Source organism: Lutra lutra, chromosome 5, assembly GCF_902655055.1.
Source record: "Lutra lutra chromosome 5, mLutLut1.2, whole genome shotgun sequence".
In the NCBI taxonomy this organism is placed as follows: Eukaryota; Metazoa; Chordata; class Mammalia; order Carnivora; family Mustelidae; genus Lutra; species Lutra lutra.
The window spans coordinates 132497315-132517184 of record NC_062282.1 but is presented as its reverse complement, the minus strand read 5'-3'; the positions used below and the strand labels follow the sequence as shown (position 1 = coordinate 132517184).

The 19870-nt window shown below is 37.6% G+C and overlaps 1 protein-coding gene across 8 annotated transcripts in view; it reads right to left on the bottom strand.

Annotated features, from left to right (window-relative positions):
- FER (FER tyrosine kinase) overlaps window positions 1–19870 on the bottom strand; it is a 465352-nt gene that overhangs the window by 30969 nt on the left and 414513 nt on the right. For all 8 annotated transcript variants that reach the window (XM_047729739.1, XM_047729743.1, XM_047729738.1 and 5 more), the window contains one exon: window positions 2546–2700. In XM_047729739.1, the coding sequence (XP_047585695.1) occupies window positions 2546–2700 (155 nt within the window). The remainder of the gene's footprint in view (window positions 1–2545; window positions 2701–19870) is intronic.

The following is a 19870-nucleotide window of genomic DNA, read 5'->3' as shown; positions in this document are numbered from 1 at the left end:
TTAAATGACAGCAACACTAATGACAAAATAATGGTGAAAATAAGTTTAACTCTATGGCCCTAAGGCAAAATTTGTGAAAGCTTCCTTAGATGGAAGGATCTTTCTGTCAACTTTGCTCTCACATATCATGGGAGACTTGGGCAGTATTTTGGCTACTCTCAGGCAAGAGTGAAGGGAAGCATCAGTGGGGAAGAAAAGACTCTTAGAAATAAGGCAGAATCTTGCCACCAATCATAAAATAATATTTGCATAAAATATGAAAGAAGTGTAACAAGAAATAGGTCTTTCAATAGATATATTTACCACTCTTGTTAACCTCTGAGGAATTCCCTCTTTGGGTTGGGTAATAAGTATTCCAGACTTCTTCCTCATCTACTGTTAAAATCTCTCCCCCTTTGTCATGTAAATTGCTCTGCACTGTATTAATAGTAAAGACTGCTAAAAGAAAAAATGTCCCTCATTGCCAACCAAAGACCTTCATATCTCTCTTTATTACTTAAAATGCTGTAGGTCTGGCTCTAAGAGATATCTGGAAATAGAATTTTGATTTGTAAATACTGCAGCTTGAAATTCACCTATAATACATTTTGGTTGAAAGGCAGAATTTCACTTGGCAGAATAGTAAGAGGACTTTCAAAGGCAACAAAGAGGATCTGGTTAATAGGGTTAAAACAAATCCTAGCTAGATTTCAGGTCTCCCAAGTCTAGTTCCATCCCCCTTATAGGAATACTATAGAAAGGTACAAGAAGGGGTTAACAACGTTTTGTCATTTAAAGAGAACCTCTGCATAAATAACAGGTTACAGTCTTTTGTCCTGTGATTGTTCATCACTGAATATAATCTTAAAGTCCTATCACTGTCAAAAATAGCAGGGCTGCCATTTTCTCTAGATGCTGAGGAATAGTGGAATTAGTCTGCTATCATTAGAAAGCTTATAAAAACTTCTCTTGGCAGCACATGGGAAGACAAATTAGGGTGTGGATTAGTATCTATGGAGTGTTAAGCTCAAAAACTTCATCACTGGGTACTAGAACAAATTAGTCAATTTCTCATAATGACAACTACATACAACATGTACTCCATAGGATCATTAGTATACAAAATACAGAACAGATCCTGGTGTCTGAATCAGCCCCAACTAATTTCCAAACCAATCACATTCCGAAGCTTTATCTGGAAAACACCTGGCTGTTCCCCGAAAAGGTAAACACAGAATTACCATATGACTCCTAATGTATACCTAGAATAAATAAAAACAGGTACTCAAGCAAATCCTTGTACAGAAACGTTCACAGCACTATTCACAGTAGCCGAAAGGTGAAAACTGCCCCAAAATGCATCACTGAATAAATAGATAAACAAATAGAAAATATGTACAATGGGATATTATTCAGCTGTAAAAAGGAATTAAGTTAATTATACATGCTACAACATGGATGAACCTCCAAAACATTTAAGAAATGTATAGTATGTATAGTATATTCCATTTATATGAACAAATATGCAGTATAGGTAAATCCATAGCAACAGAATGGAGACATGGGGTTGCCAGTGGCTGGGGGAAAGAAGAAATGGGGAGTAAATGGGTAAAGGTTATTATTTTGGTGTGATGAAAATGTTCAAACTATAACAAAATGGTTATACAATACTGTGAACTTTACTTCACTTCAAAATGGCTAATTTCAAGTTATATGAATTGTACCTCACTTAAAAGCTTTGTCTTTAATTTAGGCATTAAGTTAAAGCATTTATAAATGCCCCATTTTTCATGATGAAGTAATTTTTCATTTTAAATCAGTAAAGAATCATTTTATGATATTTCCATTTAAAACATACTATACCCATTCACCAACTTATGGCTCCTATGCTGCTTCTCTTAATGAAAATGTAATTTATAACTTCATTTAAAGCACAATCTCTCTCAATTCTGAGTTATTACCCATCTTGTTATAGACCATTTTATCCCAACCACAGATAATGCAACCTGTATTTATTTCCAGTTACAATGACACACATACAAAAATTCCTGCTGTTTTAAAAATGTAACTTCCATCTCTCTCCACAAGACTTATTCAAGTTCCAGAGACCGAAATGCTAAGAAACCATGTTAACTTTTAAAGTGAAACTATAGAGTGAGAAACTATACACTTGGCAATATTTTCAAAACCTATTACATGAGGTTATTGTACTATTTGTAAGACATTCAAAAGCAATGGTCCAGAGACACAGTTTAAAGACCCACTTTAAAAATAATCTTTTTTTTTTTTTTTTTGGATTAGAAAAAACCCTCTCCAAAGTGCTTGTAAGTATATCCATCTTTTAAACCTAGCAATCTTAACATATAGAAATCAGCCAAATAAGGTTAATGAATTAAGTTTCTGCTCATATTTAAGTATAAAATATGAATGCTTACACATTATTGTGTTGATTTTCAAATCATTCTAACTTGGGTTCTGCTTTACTCCTGTAATTTTGCTTGTGTATGTTTTGTGCTGATGGAGTACATTCTTACCACCAAAAAAGCAAAACAGTCAGTCGTCTTACCATAATTAAGAGCTTCTGGTGCTGTCCATTTAATGGGAATCTGCTTTAAGCCAGAAGATGAATACACTCCCCCATCCTCTTGACGAGACATTCCAAAGTCACTGATTTTCAGAATGTTATTTTCACCTACCAGGCAGTTTCTTGCAGCAAGATCCCTAGGTTACAATAAGACATAGAAAATACCTATTAAAACAAATTGAAAGCTGCTTTCACATTTATGACTTCCACACTTTGCATTTTTACATTTGCAGTGTATTTATAATGAGGTTAAGAATGCTTGTGATTTACCAGTCCTTCTCATCTTTTCTGTCATAGGTAAAAATCACCAGTGAGAATATTTGCATAGGAAACGGGCCCCATGCTAATTTTCTAGGCATCACATATATTCCCATTTAAATAGAAAAACAGATTCTAGGGTTAAGAGAAAATCACAGAGGAGAGGCTAAGCAAACTTGGCATTATTCCTCATTGGACTGAATTTCCTAGAGCAGCACTGTTTTACATAACTTCTGTGATGATGGAATGTTTTCTGTCTGTGCTCTGCTGCCCAACAGGTAGTCATTAGCCATGTGTGACTATTACACACTTGGAATGGAACTCATGTGACTGAGAAACTGAATTTTTAAATTTACTTTTAGTGAATTAAATGTAAATAGCTGCATGTCACTAGATAGCCTTTGGCTGTTTTGGCCTCAGAGCTTCCCACAGTGGGGAGAATGGCTGAGGTGCCAAAGAAGCTTGCAACTATTTTTCTACTGCATCTGGGAAAGGCAAAACTGTATGACCTGGCTCTGATGGTCTCTCCCACCTTACCTTATTGCACTCTACATAATTTCTAATTCTACCCATACTGGGCTTCTTTTTGTCCTCAAATTTAATAAAAATCCCCTAGCATGACAAGCTTATTTCCACTGTAGGGCCTTGCTGTCAGCTGTTCCCTGTGCCTCGAGGGCTTTCCTTCTCGGCTATAGTATAGCTGGCTCATCTTCATTCATTTTTACCTCAAATACCCTCTTAGAGAAATCTGTCTCGATCATCTCTTTTGCTCACTGCTGTCCTCCTTATTAGATAAGAGTGAAGTCCCTACTCTAATTCTAGTGAGAAGCCCTTCAATAATCAAATTCCTATATATACCTAAATGCTTATACATTTTTATATATTTATATATGTATAGAGGAGGAGAGACTATGTATGTGTTTACGAATCTATACATACACACAGAAAATCAGGTATGTCCAATGGGTGTTGGGTATTGAGAAGAAAGTTGTATAAAGGGAGGGATTACTGCAAGGAATCCTATTTTAGATAGGCTGGTACGGAAGGTCTCTTTGATAGTCTGGTATTTGATCAAAGATATGAAGGAAATTAGGAAGCAAGCCATGGGGATATCGTGGAGAAGAGGATTCAAGATAGAAAAAGCAATAGATAACAAAGACCCTGAAATTGGTCCATGCTTGGTATATTTATGGAATGAGTGAGGGGAAGAGAATAGTCAATTTAATCAAAGGGTTAGCCAGGACCAAATAACATATAGCTTTTTATTAGTACATTCCTCAGATTTTACTCAGAGTAAGCTGGAAGGTAATCAGAGTTCTGCATACAGGAATGGCAGATCCAGAAAGACCACTTGAGACTATTTCAGAAGTCCATGAAAGGCAGTAACAGCCTGCATGAAGATGGAGTCAGTCAAATATATTGGTATATATTTGGAAAGTATAATCAATAACATTTGCTGGTAAGATTGGATGTAGAGTAGGAGAGAAAAAGAATCATGGAAGACTCCAAGATATTTTGGCCTGAGCGCCTGGAAGGATGGACCTGACATTTATTGAAATAGGAAAGGTTACCCGAAAATTGCTGGAAATGATATAGGAATTCAGCCCAAGTCACAGGGTATAAAATCAATGCACAGAAGTCCGTTGCATTTCTATATATTAGCAATGAGACAGAAAAAAAAGAGAAATCAAGAGAAATCAATTTACAATTGCACCAAAAACCATAAGATACGTAGGAATAAACCTAACCAAAGAGGTAAAGGAAACTGAAAACTATAGAACTATGAAAGAAATTAAGGAAGACACAAAGAAGTGGAAAAAGAGTCCATGCTCATGGATTGGAAGAACAAATGCTGTTAAAATGTCCAAGGTACCCAAAGCAATCTACACATTTGATGCAATCCCTATCAAAATATCATCAACATTTTTCACAGAGCTGGAACAATCCTAAAATTTGTATGGAACCAGAATAGACCCCCTAAGTAACCAAAGTTATGTTGAAAAAAGAAAACCAAAGCTGGAGGCATCACAATTCCAGACTTCAAGCTGTATTATAAAGCTGTAATCATCAAGACAGTATGGTACTGACACAAAAACAGACACATGGATAAGGGAACAGAACAGAGAACCCAGAAATGAACCCCCAACTCTATGATCAACTAATTTGGCAAAGCAGGAAAGAACATCCAATGGAAAAACCGTTTCTTCAACAAATGGTGTTTGGAAAATTGGACAGCCACATGCAGAAAAATGAAACCGGACCATTTCCTTATACCACACACAAAAATAAACTGGGTAGAGTGCCTAAATGTGAGACAAGAATCTATCAAAATCCTTGAGGAGAACACAGGCAATAACCTCTTTGACCTTGGCCACAGCAACTTCTTGCTAGACAGGCCTCCAAAGGCAAGGGAAACAAAGGCAAAAATGAGCTTTTGGGAACTTCACCAAGATAAAAAACTTTGGCATGGCAAAGGAAACACTTGAAAAAACCAAATGATAACCAACGGAATGGGAAAATATCTTTGCAAATGATAAAGGACTATAAAGAACTTATCAAACTCAATACCCAAAAAACAATCCAGTCAAGAAATGGGGAGAAGACATGGTCAGACATTTCTCCAAAGAAGACAAACAAATGGCAAACAGACACATGAAAAGATGGTCAATATCACTCATTATCAGGGAAATACAAATCAAAACCACAATAAGATACCATCTCATATGGGTCAGAATGGCTAAAATTAATGACTCAGGAAACAACAGGTAGTGGCAAGGATGCAGAGAAAGGGAACCCTCTTACACTGTTGGTGGGAATGCAAGCTGATGTAGCCATTCTGGAAAACAATATGGAGGTTCCTTAGAAAGTTAAAAATAGAACTACACTATGACTCAGCAATTTCACTACTAGGAATTTATCCAAAGGATACAAACATAGTGATTTGAAGGGGCACATTCACTCCATTTTTATAGCAGCAATGCCCACAATAGCCAAACTATGGAAGAAGCCCATATGTCCATCAACAGATGAATGGATAAAGAGGTGGTGTGTGTGTGTGTATACACACACACACAATGGGATATTTCTCTGCCATCAAAAAGTGAAATCTTGCCATTTGCAACAATGTAGATGGAACTAGAGGCAAAATAAGTCAGTCAGAGGACAAATACCATATGATTTCATTCCTGTGTAGAATTTAAGAGACAAAACTGATGAACACTGGGGAAGGGAAGGAACAGAATTTAATGATTCATAATGATTCATTATTTACATATAATAGTAAAATAAATGAAAATAAAGTAAGACAACAACAGGCAAACGAAAAAAGACTATTGACCATAGGGAACAAACTGAGGGTGGTTGGAGGAGTGGTGGATGGCAGAATGGGGTAACTGGGTGATGGGCATTAAGGAGGGCATTATATGGTATTATATGGCAGTGATGAGTACCAGGTGTTATATGCAACTGATAAATCACTAAATTCTACCTCTGAAACTAATAATACACTACACATTAAATTCAAAGTTTTTTTAAAAAATGGAGGTTAGTTGGAGGTCAGGGGACAAGATTCATGGAGTTGAGTGGAGGTGGCCACTTGCCTCCCACTGTCCATTTCCTCCATTTTTTTAAAGTAAAATAATCCCAATTTTAGTTGAATATATTACCACCCCTCTAAAAACTCCTATACTTCCCAACTTCCCCTGCAACTAGATATGGCTATAATCTAAGTTCTGGACAATGAGATATAAGCAGATGTGTTCAGAATCTCTAGGAAGTTTCTTATACCACCTCACACCTGTCAGAATGATTAAAATTGACAACTCAGGAAACAACAGGTGTTGGTAAGGATGCAGAGAAAGGGGAAACTTCATGCACTGTTGGTGGGAATGCAAACTGGTACAGTCACTCTGGAAAATAGTATGGAGGTTTCTCAAAGAGTTAAAAATAGAACTACCCTATGACCCAACAGTTGCCCTACTAGGTATTTACCGAAAGGATTAAAAAAAATACAGATTCAAAGGGACACATGCACCCTGACGTTTACAGCAGCATTATCAATAATAACTGAACTATGGAAAGACAAAGGTGTCCATCGACAGATGAAAGGATAAAGATGTAACACACACACACACACACTAGAATATTACTCAGCCATCAAAAAGAATGAAATCTTGCCATTTGCAACAACGTGGATGGAACTAGAGTATTATGCTAAGCAAAATAAAACCATCAGAGAAAGACAAACACCACGGATTTCACTTCTATGTGGAATTTAAGAAGCACAAATGATAAATATAGGGCAAGGGAAGGAAAAATAAAGATAAAAATAAAGAGGCAAACCATAATTGACTTTCAATGATAGGGAACAAACTGAGGGTTGCTGCGGGGTGGGTGGTGGTGGTGGATGGGGGTCTCCTAAATGGATGATGGGCATTAAGGAGGGCACTGGTGATGAATACTGAGTATTATATGTAAATAATGAATCATCATTAAATTCTATTCCTGAAACCAATATTATACTATATGTTAACTAACTTGAATTTAAATAAAACCTTATAATTAAAAAAATTTTTTTCCCCATTACATTTCTCCCTCCTGCTAACAAAGAGGAAGCATACTAAAGTTGGAAAAGCATCAAGACATAAGGGGCTTGGGTGCCTAATGAGTATGCCATACCTGTTCTGGACAGTCTACCTCCCTATCCGTGGACTTTCTGTTCTTTTTAATATATGTTTTCTCATGTGTGTATTTTGTTATAGGCAGTCAAAAGTAATCCAGTATGGGTGGAGGAGAGCCTTGGTTTTAGACAAGTAGAGTTTATTAGATATCCAAGTGTAGATGTTGAGTAGGCAACTGGATATATTAGTCTGGAGGTTAGAGCTAAGAGTTGTCAGCTTTCAGATATGAAGCTATAGAATTACAGAATGCTTTCACTTAGAGAGTGAGTGTAGAAAAGAAATAGAGGTGTTCAGGTGTTCAGAGGTATTCATTTAGTTTCCTGTTCTGTAGTTTCCCCCCTCATTTCTCTTGTAGTTTTCCCCTATGTGGACCCAAATTACACAATAATACAAGGGAGGCAACATCAGTGTCTGAAACCTAATAGAAATCACATTTTTGTGAGCGGAGGAATCAGGAAAAGAGGTCCTTGCAAGTGGAGGGAAAAGCATGGAGGGGAAATAGCCAGAGAAGGGTTCCATGTTTGAACCCACACAAGTTTCAGCCTAAATGCAGAGTACACATTTGATGGGCAGACCTAAGCCCATTTAGAGAACTAAACTCTCTTAAACCACTTCCCATGTCTCAAAGTAACTCTGACTGTCTCACACAGGGCATACCAAGACAAAGGCTTTGAGAAGTTAACTGTGAGATGAATCACTATGAGGCAGTGAACCTATATTCTGAACCTAACTGGGTTGACTGTGTGCTAAAACAAACACAAAAGCAATCAGCTACCTCCAGCACCATATAACAGGGACTCAGAACTTGTACAATGTAACATTCACAACATCTAGGGTACAACTCAAAATTGCTAAACATACAGAAAACAAGAAAAATGTGATCAACTCTAATGGGAAAAACAATCAACAAATACCAACATCATAGTAATCACATATAAAGTAGTTATTACAACTATACTCCATAAAATAAAGGAAAATACTTTTGAAATTAATAGAAAAGCAGGCAATCTCAGTCGAGAAATAAAAACTAGAAAAATTATAGAAATAACATACCCCAGCTGAAGAGCACAAAGAAAGGAAAATAGAAAAATGTGAAATGAGCATCAGGGACCTATATAATATCAAAAGATTGAAAACACATTACTGGAGTCTCAGAAGTAGAGGAATAAATGACTGAGGTAGAAAATCTGTTTGAGAAAATAATGACTAAAGAAGTCCCCAATTTAGTTGCGAGAAATAAGTTTGCACATTCAAGAATCTCTGTGAACTCCGAACAGGATAAAAATCAAAGAGAGAGAGAGAGAGAAAAAAAAAAAAAATCCACTTACATATATCCCAATTAAGCTGCTAAAATCCATGGAAAAGAAAATGTCTTAAAAGTAGATAAAGTAGATAAAGTAGATAAAAGTAGATAAAGAAAATGACACATTTAGTACAGAAAATGATTCAAATAATCACAGATTTCTAAAAAAAAAAAAAATGGGGGCAGAAGACAGTGGAATAACATCTTTCATTTGTTAAGATGGCTATTCTTCCCAATTGATCTACAGACTCAATGTATACCCAATCAGAATTCTAGCAGATATCTCTGTCAACTCAGAATTCCATAGCTAGCAAAAATATCCTACAGAAATGAAGGCAGAATAAAGACATTGTCATATGAAAGAAAGCAGAATTAACCGACCAACAGCAGATCTACTCTACCAGAAACACCAGTAGTATTTCAGCCTAAAAGATGATACCAGAAAGAAATCTGAAACATCAGGACAAAAGGAAGCACAAGAGAAATGGTAAATATGTGGGCAAATATAAATGTTTTTCCCTCTTAAGTTCTTTAACATGTGACTGAATATTGAAAATGAGTATTATAGCATTATCTAATCAGGTTTTCAGTGTATGTAAATGTTATACATATGACAACTACCAGATCAGATAAAAATTGAGTGTGAACAAAGGGACCCATATGGTTGCAAATTTTCTACATTTCCCATGAAATGATACAATATTAACTCCAAATAGTTTGTGGAAGTTTAGGTATATGTATTGTAATCTATAAAGCAACTCCTAAAAAAAGATGTAGAGAGATATAGCTAAAAGGTCAAAAGACTAAATTATATAGGATGCTAAAAAATATCAAACATTATATATTCAAAATATCAAATATTCAAAATATCAGTATCTAGACTATAAAGTGGTTCTTACTACTGATTCTACAGACAGAATAAGACAGAGATGGTTCAGTATTTATAGACAAATACAAATTTGGTTTCAAAAAATATTCCCAAAAAGCAAACTCCAATTCTGATGGTTTCATTCGTAGGTTTTATACATTCAGGGAAGAAATAACCACGTTATGGGAACTTTTTCAAAAAACAGAGAGTAACTGCCTAACTCACTTCATGAGGCCCGCAGAACTCTAATACAAAACCTGGCAAAGACACTATCAGAGAAATACAGAAAAATAGAAAAATACCCTCAAGAAGATAGAGCCAAATATTTTAAACAAAATATTAGCAAATCAGAAGTGGGGGAAAGATGGTGGAGAAGTAGGAGACCCTGTTTCAACTGGTCCCCTAAAGTGACCTAATTATCTACCAGAACACTGAACACCCATGAAATCAGCTTGAGATGTAGGATTATACACTTCTGGATCTCTACAAGGGCAGAGGACACCAATGGAGAGGTAAAGTGAAGTGGGGAATGCTCCAACTGAAATCTGAGGATAAACAGAATGGGGAGGAAGCCACCAGAAGTGACCCATTGGAAAGTAATACCCCAATATGAAAGTGCCCTGTGACTGGGGACCAGCATTAACTTGGAGTCTGGGTAAAAGCACTCAAAAAGAGTAAAAGATCTTAAGGGGAAACTGGTGGAATCCGGTGGTCACAGCCACTGCCGGTGATCACCTGGGCCAGACAGAGTGTGGCAGAGCCTCCAGTTACTGGTCCCTGAGCCCCCGGGGTTGTGCAGCTTGCACCACTGCTTGGCTGGGTGCATTCCCATCCCCACATGAGGGAGTCTGGTGTGGGTGCCAGCCTGTGCTCTCTAGACCTACAGCCTTTTGCAGTCTGCAAGCACTGCGTGACCACGGTCTGACCCACTCCCTGCCCATGCCTGGGAAAGCTCCGGGCGGGCGCTAGCCAGTGGTCTCTAGGATTGGACCAGGGTCTGGATGCTCCCAGCCTGGGCCTGAAGGAACGCAGCACGATCTCTGGTTGGGATCCCTCCACAGCGACCTGTGCAACCATGAGGTCTGGACCCCAGACAGCAGTCCTGGCAAAGGCAGCCACCAGAAGCGGGCTCCCTGGACCAATATCATTTGCAGTTTTAGTGGCACGGGGGTGCAGAGACAAGCGGGCGCTTTGGGGGACCCCTGAGATGGTGACTGGGGATGTGCAATGCCTATGGGAGGTTGCATGGTTCAGCAGAGTTTGCAGAGGGGGAATTGTGTGTTCTGGACCACCCAAAGGGGAGCAGACTGAGGCTTCTCTCTGACGGAGGTCTGGGTGCAGTTTGCTTTCCACTAAACCTCCGAAAAGCCGCAAAAAGCCACCGAAGAACAAAAACCTCCAGAGAACAAAAGCCTGAAAAATAGGTTTCCACGGAACACAACACAGCAGGCCCCTTCCCCAGAAAGTAAGCCAAAAGAACGAGAGGACAACCACCACAGGGTCCCCATAAAACTGTAAAACCCCAACATCAGGGGAAACCAGTATATTAAGCTCCTGGTATTGCCCTAAAACCTGTATATTTCATAGATACAACTTTTATTTTTAATTCGTTCTCACTATTCTTGTTCTTTTAAATTTTTTTAACCTACTTACCATTACAACTAGAGGTTTAATACAACATATTCCATAATCTTTTAACTTGAACTTTTTTCATACATATACTGGTGTTTTTCTTTTTCTTTTCTATTTTTTTTTAATATTCCTATAGATATGAGCTTCAAGGTAATCTTCATTCCCTAATCAGTACTATCCCCTATATATAAACCAGTTTTAATCTCCCTTTATCTCTGGAAAGTTGAGTCCTTTAACAAAGATATCGAGATACACCCAGGAAGAATCAAAATAACCTTCCTCGCCCACATCTGAGGATTTATAACCACCCTCCCATCTTTTTCCTCTGTCAGTGTTTCTGTGTATTTGTTTTTGTTCTGGTATTAAAAAATCTTATCCTTGGAGTTCATTTTGGCTGGGTTTTTCTTTTTTCTTGTCATTTACTTTTGTCAGTCTTTTGTCTGTTTTTGTTTGTATACCATATAAGTCTTACTTTTGGGGCTCATTCTGGCTGGGTCTTCTTTTTTTCTTTTTGGTGGTGACTTCTGATTGCTCTAAAGTATTCCAGGGTACATCTTGCCTGGATTGTGGTTGATATATTCAGCTACACATCCCCTCAACCACCTCTCACCAAAATAACGAGGAGGAACACCCAACAGAGGAAAAATTCAGACTGTGCCCTCTCCATCAGAACTATTGGATATGGACATAAACAGTATGTCAGAAAGGGAATTCAGGTTAACAATAATCCAGGCAATAGGTAGGTTGGAGAAAACCATTAGTGACAACATAGAATCTCTAAGGGCAGAGGTGAAAGCCACCTGGGAAGAAGCTAAAAACGCTATCAATGAGACCCAATCTAATCTAAATACTCTAACAGCTAGGGTAACTGAGGCAAAAGATAGAATTAGTGATCTAGAGGACAAACTGATAGAGAAAAAAGTATCAGGCGGAGGCATGGAAGAAACAACTTAGAACCATGAAAACATAATTAGGGAAGTAAATGACACCATGAACATTCCAACATCAGAATTATTGGGTTCCCTGAGGGGGTGGAGAAAGAAAGAAGACTAGAAGATATAGTGGAACAAATTCTCGATGAAATTTTTCCCAAACTAGGGAATGGAACCAGCATTCGTGTCCTAGAGGCAATGAATTGAGAAAGACCTTAGGCACTTGATTGTGAGACTGATGAATCATAATTTTAGACGAGAGCTTCTGAGGGCAACCAGGGAGAAAAGATTGCTTATGTACAGAGGAAGGTCCATCAGAATAATGTCAGACCTGTCCACAGAAACCTGACAACCCAGAAGAGGCTGGCAAGACATATTCAGGGCACTAAGTGAGAAGAACATGGAGCCAAGAATACTTTATCCAGCAAGGCTGATATTTAAAATGACTGAAGAGATAAAGAGCTTCCAAGACCGGCAAGGTTTAAAAGACTATGTGATCACCAAGCCAGCACTACAAGAAATATTAAGGGGGGTTCTATAAAAGAAGAAATAACCCAAGAGTGACATAGAACAGAAATTTACAGAAACAATCTACAGAAACAAGGACGTCACAGGCAACATGATGTCAATAAAAACGTATCTTTCAATAATCTCAATGTGAATGGCCTAAATACTCCCCCCAAATGGCACAGGGTTGCAGACTGGATAAAATGACAGGACCCATCCATATGTTGTCTACAAGAGTCCCTTCTGGAACCTAAAGATACATCCAGACTGAAAGTGAAGATATGGAGAAGCATCTTTCATGCCAATGGGCCTCAAAAGAAAGCTGGGGTAGTGATTCTCAAATCAGATAAATTAGATTTTAAATTAAAGACTGTAGTCAGAGATAAAGAAGGACACTACATCATTCTTAAAGGGTCTATCCACCAAGAAGATCTAACAATTGTAAATATTTATGCCCCCAATATGGAAGCAGCCAACTACATAAGCCAACTGTTAATCAAGATAAAGAGTCATATTGATATGAATACATTAATAGTAGGGGATCTTAACATGCCACTCTCAGTAACAGGCAGATCATCCAAGAAGAAAATCAATAAGAAAACAAGAGCATTGAATGACACAATGGACCAGATGGACCTCATAGATATATATAGAACATTCCACCCTAAAACAACAGAATACTCATTCTTCTTGAGCACACATGGAACTTTCTCCAGAATAGACAACATACTGGGTCACAAATCAGGGCTCAACCAATACCAAATGACTGAAACTATTCCCTGCATATTCTCAGACCACAATGCTTTGAAACTGGAACTCAACCACAAGAAAAAGTTTGGAAGGAATTCAAACACTTGGAAGCTAAAGACCACCCTGCTTAAGAATGTTTGGATCAACCAGGGAATCAAAGAAGACCTAGAACTATTCATGGAAACCAATGAGAATGAAGGCACATCGGTCCAAAACCTATGGGATATGGAAAAGGCAGTCCTAAGGGGGAAATACATAGCCATCCAAGCCTCACTCAAAAAAACTGAAAAATCCAGAATACACCAGCTCTCTTTACACCTTAAAGAACTGGAAAATCAACAACAAATTAAGCCAACCCCATGCACAAGAAGGGAAATAATCAAGATTAGAGCAGAGATCAATGAGATAAAAACTAGAGATACAGTAGAACACATCAATAACACTAGAAGATGGTTTTTTGAAAAAAATCAATAAGATTGATAAACTTCTGGCCAAACTAATCCAAAAGAAAAGAGGACCCAAATTAACAAAATTATGAATGAAAAGGGAGAGATCACGACTAACACCAAGGAAAGAGAAACAATCATCAGAAATTATTATCAACAGCTATACGCCAATAAGTTAAGCAACCTAGACGAAATGGATGCATTCCTGGAAAGCTATAAACTTCCAAAACTGAATCAGGAAGAAATTGACAACCTGAATAGACCAATATCTAGTAACAATATTGAAGAAGTGATCATGAACCTCCCAAGAAACAAAAGCCCAGGACCTAAAGGATTCCCTGGAGAACTCTACCAAACATTCAAAGAAGAAATAATACCTATTCTCCTGAAGCTGTTTCAAAAAATAGGAACAGAACGGGATGCCTGGGTGGCTCAGTTGGTTGGACGACTGCCTTCGGCTCAGGTCATGATCCTGGGAGTCCTGGGATCGAGTCCTGCATCGGGCTCCCAGCTCCATGGGGAGTCTGCTTCTCTCTCTGACCTTCTCCTCGCTCATGCTCTCTCTCACTGTCTCTCTCTCAAATAAATAAATAAAATCTTTAAATTAAAAAAAAATAGGAACAGAAGGAAAACTTCCAGACTCTCTATGAAGCCAGCATTACCCTGATCCCCAAACCAGGCAAAGACCCCACCAAAAAGGAGAATTTCAGACCAATATCCCTGATGAGTATGGATGCCAAGATTCTCAACAAGATCTTAGCTAATGGGATCCAACAGTACATTACAAAGATTATTCACCATGACCAGGTGGGATTTATCCATGGGATACAAGGGTGGTTCAACATTCACAAATCAATCAATGTGATAGAATGAATCAATAAGAGAAGAGAGAAGAACCACATAGTCCTCTCAACTGATACAGAAAAAGCATCTGATAAGATACAGCATCCGTTTCTGATTAAAATGCTTCAAAGTATAGGGATAGAAGGAACATTCCTTAAGTTTATAAAATCTATCTATGAAATGCCCACAGCGAATATCCTCCTCAATGAGGAAAAGCTGACAGCCTTCCCTTTGAGATCAGGAGCACAACAAGGATGTCCACTCTTACCACTGTTGTTCAAAAGGTACTAGAATTCCTAGCAACAGCAATCAGAAAACAAAAAGAAATAAAAGTATTCAAATTGGCAAAGAAGAAGACAAACTGTCTCTTCACAGATGACATGATACTTTATATGGAAAACCCAAAAGACTCCAGCCCCATACTACTAGAACTCATATAGCAATTCAGTAATGTGGCAGGATACAAAATCAATGCACAGAAATCAGTTGCTTTCTTATATACTAACAATGAAAACCTAGAAAGGGAAATAAGAGAATCAATTCAATTTACTATAGCACCAAGAACCATAAGATACCTGGGAATAAACCTGACCAAAGAGGTTAAGGATCTGTACTCAAGCAACTACAGAACACTCATGAAAGAAATTGAAGAAGACATAAAAAGATGGAAAAACATTCCATGATCATGGATTGGAAGAATAAATATTGTTAAAAATGTCTATACTGCCTAGAACAACCTACATTTTCAATGCCATCTTGATCAAAATTCCACCAGCATTTTTCAAAGAGCTGAACAAACAATCCTAAAATTTGTATGGAACCAGAAGATACTCCAAATTGCCAAGGAAATGTTGAAAAAGAAAAACAAAACCGGGGCATCATGTTGCCTGATTTCAAGCTATATTACAAAGCTGTGATCACCAAGATGACATGGTACTGGCACAAAAACAAACACATAGACCAGTGGAACAGAGGAGAGAGCCCAGATATGGACCCCCAATGCTATGGTCAAATAATCTTCAAAAAAGTAGGAAAAAATATCCAGTGGAAAAAAGTCTCTTCAATAAATGGTGCTGGGAAAATTGGACAGCTATGTATAGAAGAAGGAAACTCGACCACTCTCTTACACCATATACAAAGATAAACTCGAAATGGATAAAAGACCTCAGCATGAGGCAGGAATCTATCAAAATCCTAGAGGACAACATAGTCAGTAACCTCTTTGACACAGGCCATAGCAACTTCTTTCAAGACAAGTCTCCAAAGGCAAAGGAAACAAAAGTGAAAATGAACTTTTGGGACTTCATCAAGAGCAAAAGCTTCTGCACAGCAAAGGAAACAGTCAACAACACAAAGAGGCAACCCAGGGAATGGGAGAAGATATTTGCAAATGACACTACAGACAAAGGGCTGATATCCAAGATCTATAAAGAACTTCTCAAACTCAACACCCAAAAAACAGATAATCACATCAAAAAGTGTGCAGAAGGGTGCCTGGGTGGCTCAGTGGGTTAAGCCTCTGCCTTTGGCTCAGGTCATAATCTCAGCATCCTGGGATCGAGCCCCGCATCGGGCTCTCTGCTCAGTGGGGAGCCTGCTTCCCTCTCTCTCTGCCTGCCTCTCTGCCTACTTGTGATCTGTCAAATATATAAATAAAATCTTTTAAAAAAAGTGGGCAGAAGACATGAACAAACACTTCTCCAAAGACGACATACAAATGGTTAACAGACACATGAAAAAATGTTCATCATCGCTAGATTTTGATTCAAATCAAAAACCACATTGAGATACCACCTTACACCAGTCAGAATGGCCAAAATTAACAAGAGAGGATACAACAAGTGTTGGAGAAGATGTGGAAAAAGGGAAACCCTCTTACACTGTTGGTGGGAATGCAAGTTGGTGCAGCCACTCTGGAAAACAGTGTGGAGATTCCTTAAGAAATTAAAAATAGAGCTACCTTATGACCCTGCAATTGTACTACTACGTATTTACCCCAAAGATACAGATGTAGTGAAAAGAAGGGTCATCTGTACCCTAATGTTCATAGCAGTGATGGCCACAGTCACCAAACTGTGGAAAGAACCAAAATGCCCTTCTACAGACGAATGGATAAAGATATGGTCCATATATACAATGGAATATTATGCCTCCATCAGAAAGGATGAATACCCAACTTTTTAATCAACATGGATGGGACTGGAAGGGATTATGCTGAGTGAAATAAGTCAGTCAGAGAAAGTCAATTATCATATGGTAATACTTACTTGTGGAGCATGAGGAATAACACAGAGGACATTGGGAGATGGAGAGAAGTGAGTTGGTGGAAATCAGAGGGGGAGACAAAGCATGAGATACTGTGGACTCTGAGAAACAAACTGAGGGTTTGGGAGGGGAGGGGAGTGGGGGTTGGGTGAGCCTGGTGGTGGGTATTAAGGAGGAACATATTGCATGGAGCACTGGTTGTGGTGCTTAAACAATGAATTTTGGAACACTGAAAAAATTAAATTATATTAAAAATATAAAAAATTAAAAAACACAAAATATTAGTAAATCAAATCCAGTAATCTATAAAAAGGATAACACATCATGGCCAAGTAGGGCTTATCCAATAATGCAAGGTTGGTATCACATTTGAAAATTAAATCAGTGTAATTCACTAGATTGATAGAATACATGGAAGAAAACTATTTGATCATTCCAACTGATGCAAAAAAAGCATTTGACAGTATTCAATCTCTGTTAATGATAAAATGCTCAGCAAAGGAGCTTCCTTAACCTGACAAAGGACATCTACAAATAATTCAACCAACAATATCATACTTAATATTAAAAGACTAACATGCTATTCCTTGAGATCAAACTACTTTTTTTTCTTGAGGTCTTAGGCTTTGAAATAACACATAAAAGCAAAAAAAAAAAAAACAAAAACAAACCCCGAAACACAAGTATCAGACAAAAGTAAAACTAGCTCTATTGGCACTATTTACAGACATAGAAAATCCCAGGCTAGAGCAGAACTCAGGTAGTAACCCCTTCAACATCAGCTGTATCAACTTCTTTATAGATATGTCTCCTGAGGCAAGGGGAACAAAAGCAAAAATAAACTACTGGGACTCCATCAAGATAAAAACCTTCTGCACAGTGAAGGAAACAATCAACAAAAGTACAAGGCGACCTACAGAATGGGAAAAGATACTTGAAATGACATATCTGATAAAGGATTAGTATCCAAAATATGTAATGAACTTATACAATTCAACACCCCCAAAATGAATAATCCAATTAAAAAATGGGCAGAAGGTTAAAAAAAATGGGCAGAAGACATGAATAGACATTTTTCTAAAGAAGACATACAGATGGCCAGTAGACACATGGAAAGATGCTCAACATCAGTCATCATCAGGGAAATACAAATAAAACTAGAATGAGATATCACTTCACGCCTGCCAGAATGGGTAAAATCAATAATATAAGAAAACAATAGGTGCTGGTAAGGATATGGACAAAGGGGAAATGTCTTGTGCTGTTGGTGGGAATGCAAACTGGTGCAGCCACTCTGGAAGACAAAAGTTCCCTCAAAAACTTAAAAATAGAATAACCCTATGAACCAGCAATGGCACTACTGTTTACCTATTACCCTATGAACCAGCAATGGCACTACTGTTTACCTAAATAATACAAAAATACTAATTCAAAGGGATACATGTACCCCAGTGTTTACAGCAGCATTATCTACAACAGCCAAATTAGGAAAGCAGCCCAGATGTCCACTGACTGCTAAATGGATAATGAAAATGTGTATGTGTATGTATTTATAAATACATATATATATATACACACACACACACAGTGCGATATTACTACAGACACACACACACACACACACACACACACACAGTGGAATATTACTTAGCCATAAAAAATGAAATCTTGCCATTTGCAGTAACGTGGATGGAGCTAAAGAGTACTACGTTAAGTGAGACAAATCAGTTAGAGGAAGACAAATACCATGTGATTGCACTCATGTGGAATTTAAGAAACAAAACAAATGAACAAGGGTGTGAAGGTGGAAAAGAAACAAACTTTTAACTATAGAGAACAAACTGATGGTTACCAGTGAGGGGAGGTGGGTGTGTGGGGGGTTGGGTTGAACAGATGATGGGGATTAAGGAGTACACGCGCTGTGATGAGAACCGGGTGCTGAATGTTAAGTGTGTTGAATAACTAAATTGTATACCTGAAACTAACATTATCTATATGTTAACTAACTAGAATTTAAATAAAAACTAAAAAAAAAAAAAGGAGATCTTATGCAATTTATATGACAAGGATTAGAATAAATGAATTTAGCTAGGTTGCAAGATAAAAGGTTACTATAAAAAAACTTGCAGCAAACAATTGCAAAAAAAAAAAAACTCCATTTATAGTAATGCTAATAAAACAAATACCTACAAATAAGTCTAGCAAAAGACAACCACGTCCCTTATACTTAAAACTACAAAACTTGACTGAGAAAAAAGAGTGAATAAACAAATGGAAAGATATTCATTCCATGCTCACTGAGAAGACCCAATACTGTTAAAAGGGCCATTTTCCCCAAATTTGTAAATTTAATACACTCCCAGCCATTGTTCTAGCAGATTAGTGAAATTAGACAAGATGTAGTAAAATTAGATAAGCTGCTTTTAAAATGAATATGGAAATCCAAAGATTCTAAAGTAATCAAAGTAATTTTTTAATAAGTAGAGAGTTGAAGAGCTTACTAAAGTGATTTCAAATCTTAATTTAAAGCTATTATTATTAGCACAGTTCATCAAATGCAAAAAGATATGATAGCCCAATGGAACAGAATAGAAGGTCCAGAAATACACCCACGAATGTATGGTCAACTCATTATTTTTTTGTTTAGAGATTTTTTAACTAAAAATTATTTCAATTATTTTAGAGAGAGCATATGAGCAAGTGAGTGGAGGGGAGGGGCAGAGGAAGAAAATCTTCAAGTGGACTCCCCATTGAGCAGGGAACCTGATGACGGGCTCAATCTCACTACCCTGAGATCATGACCTGAGCAGATTTATTTTTTTGA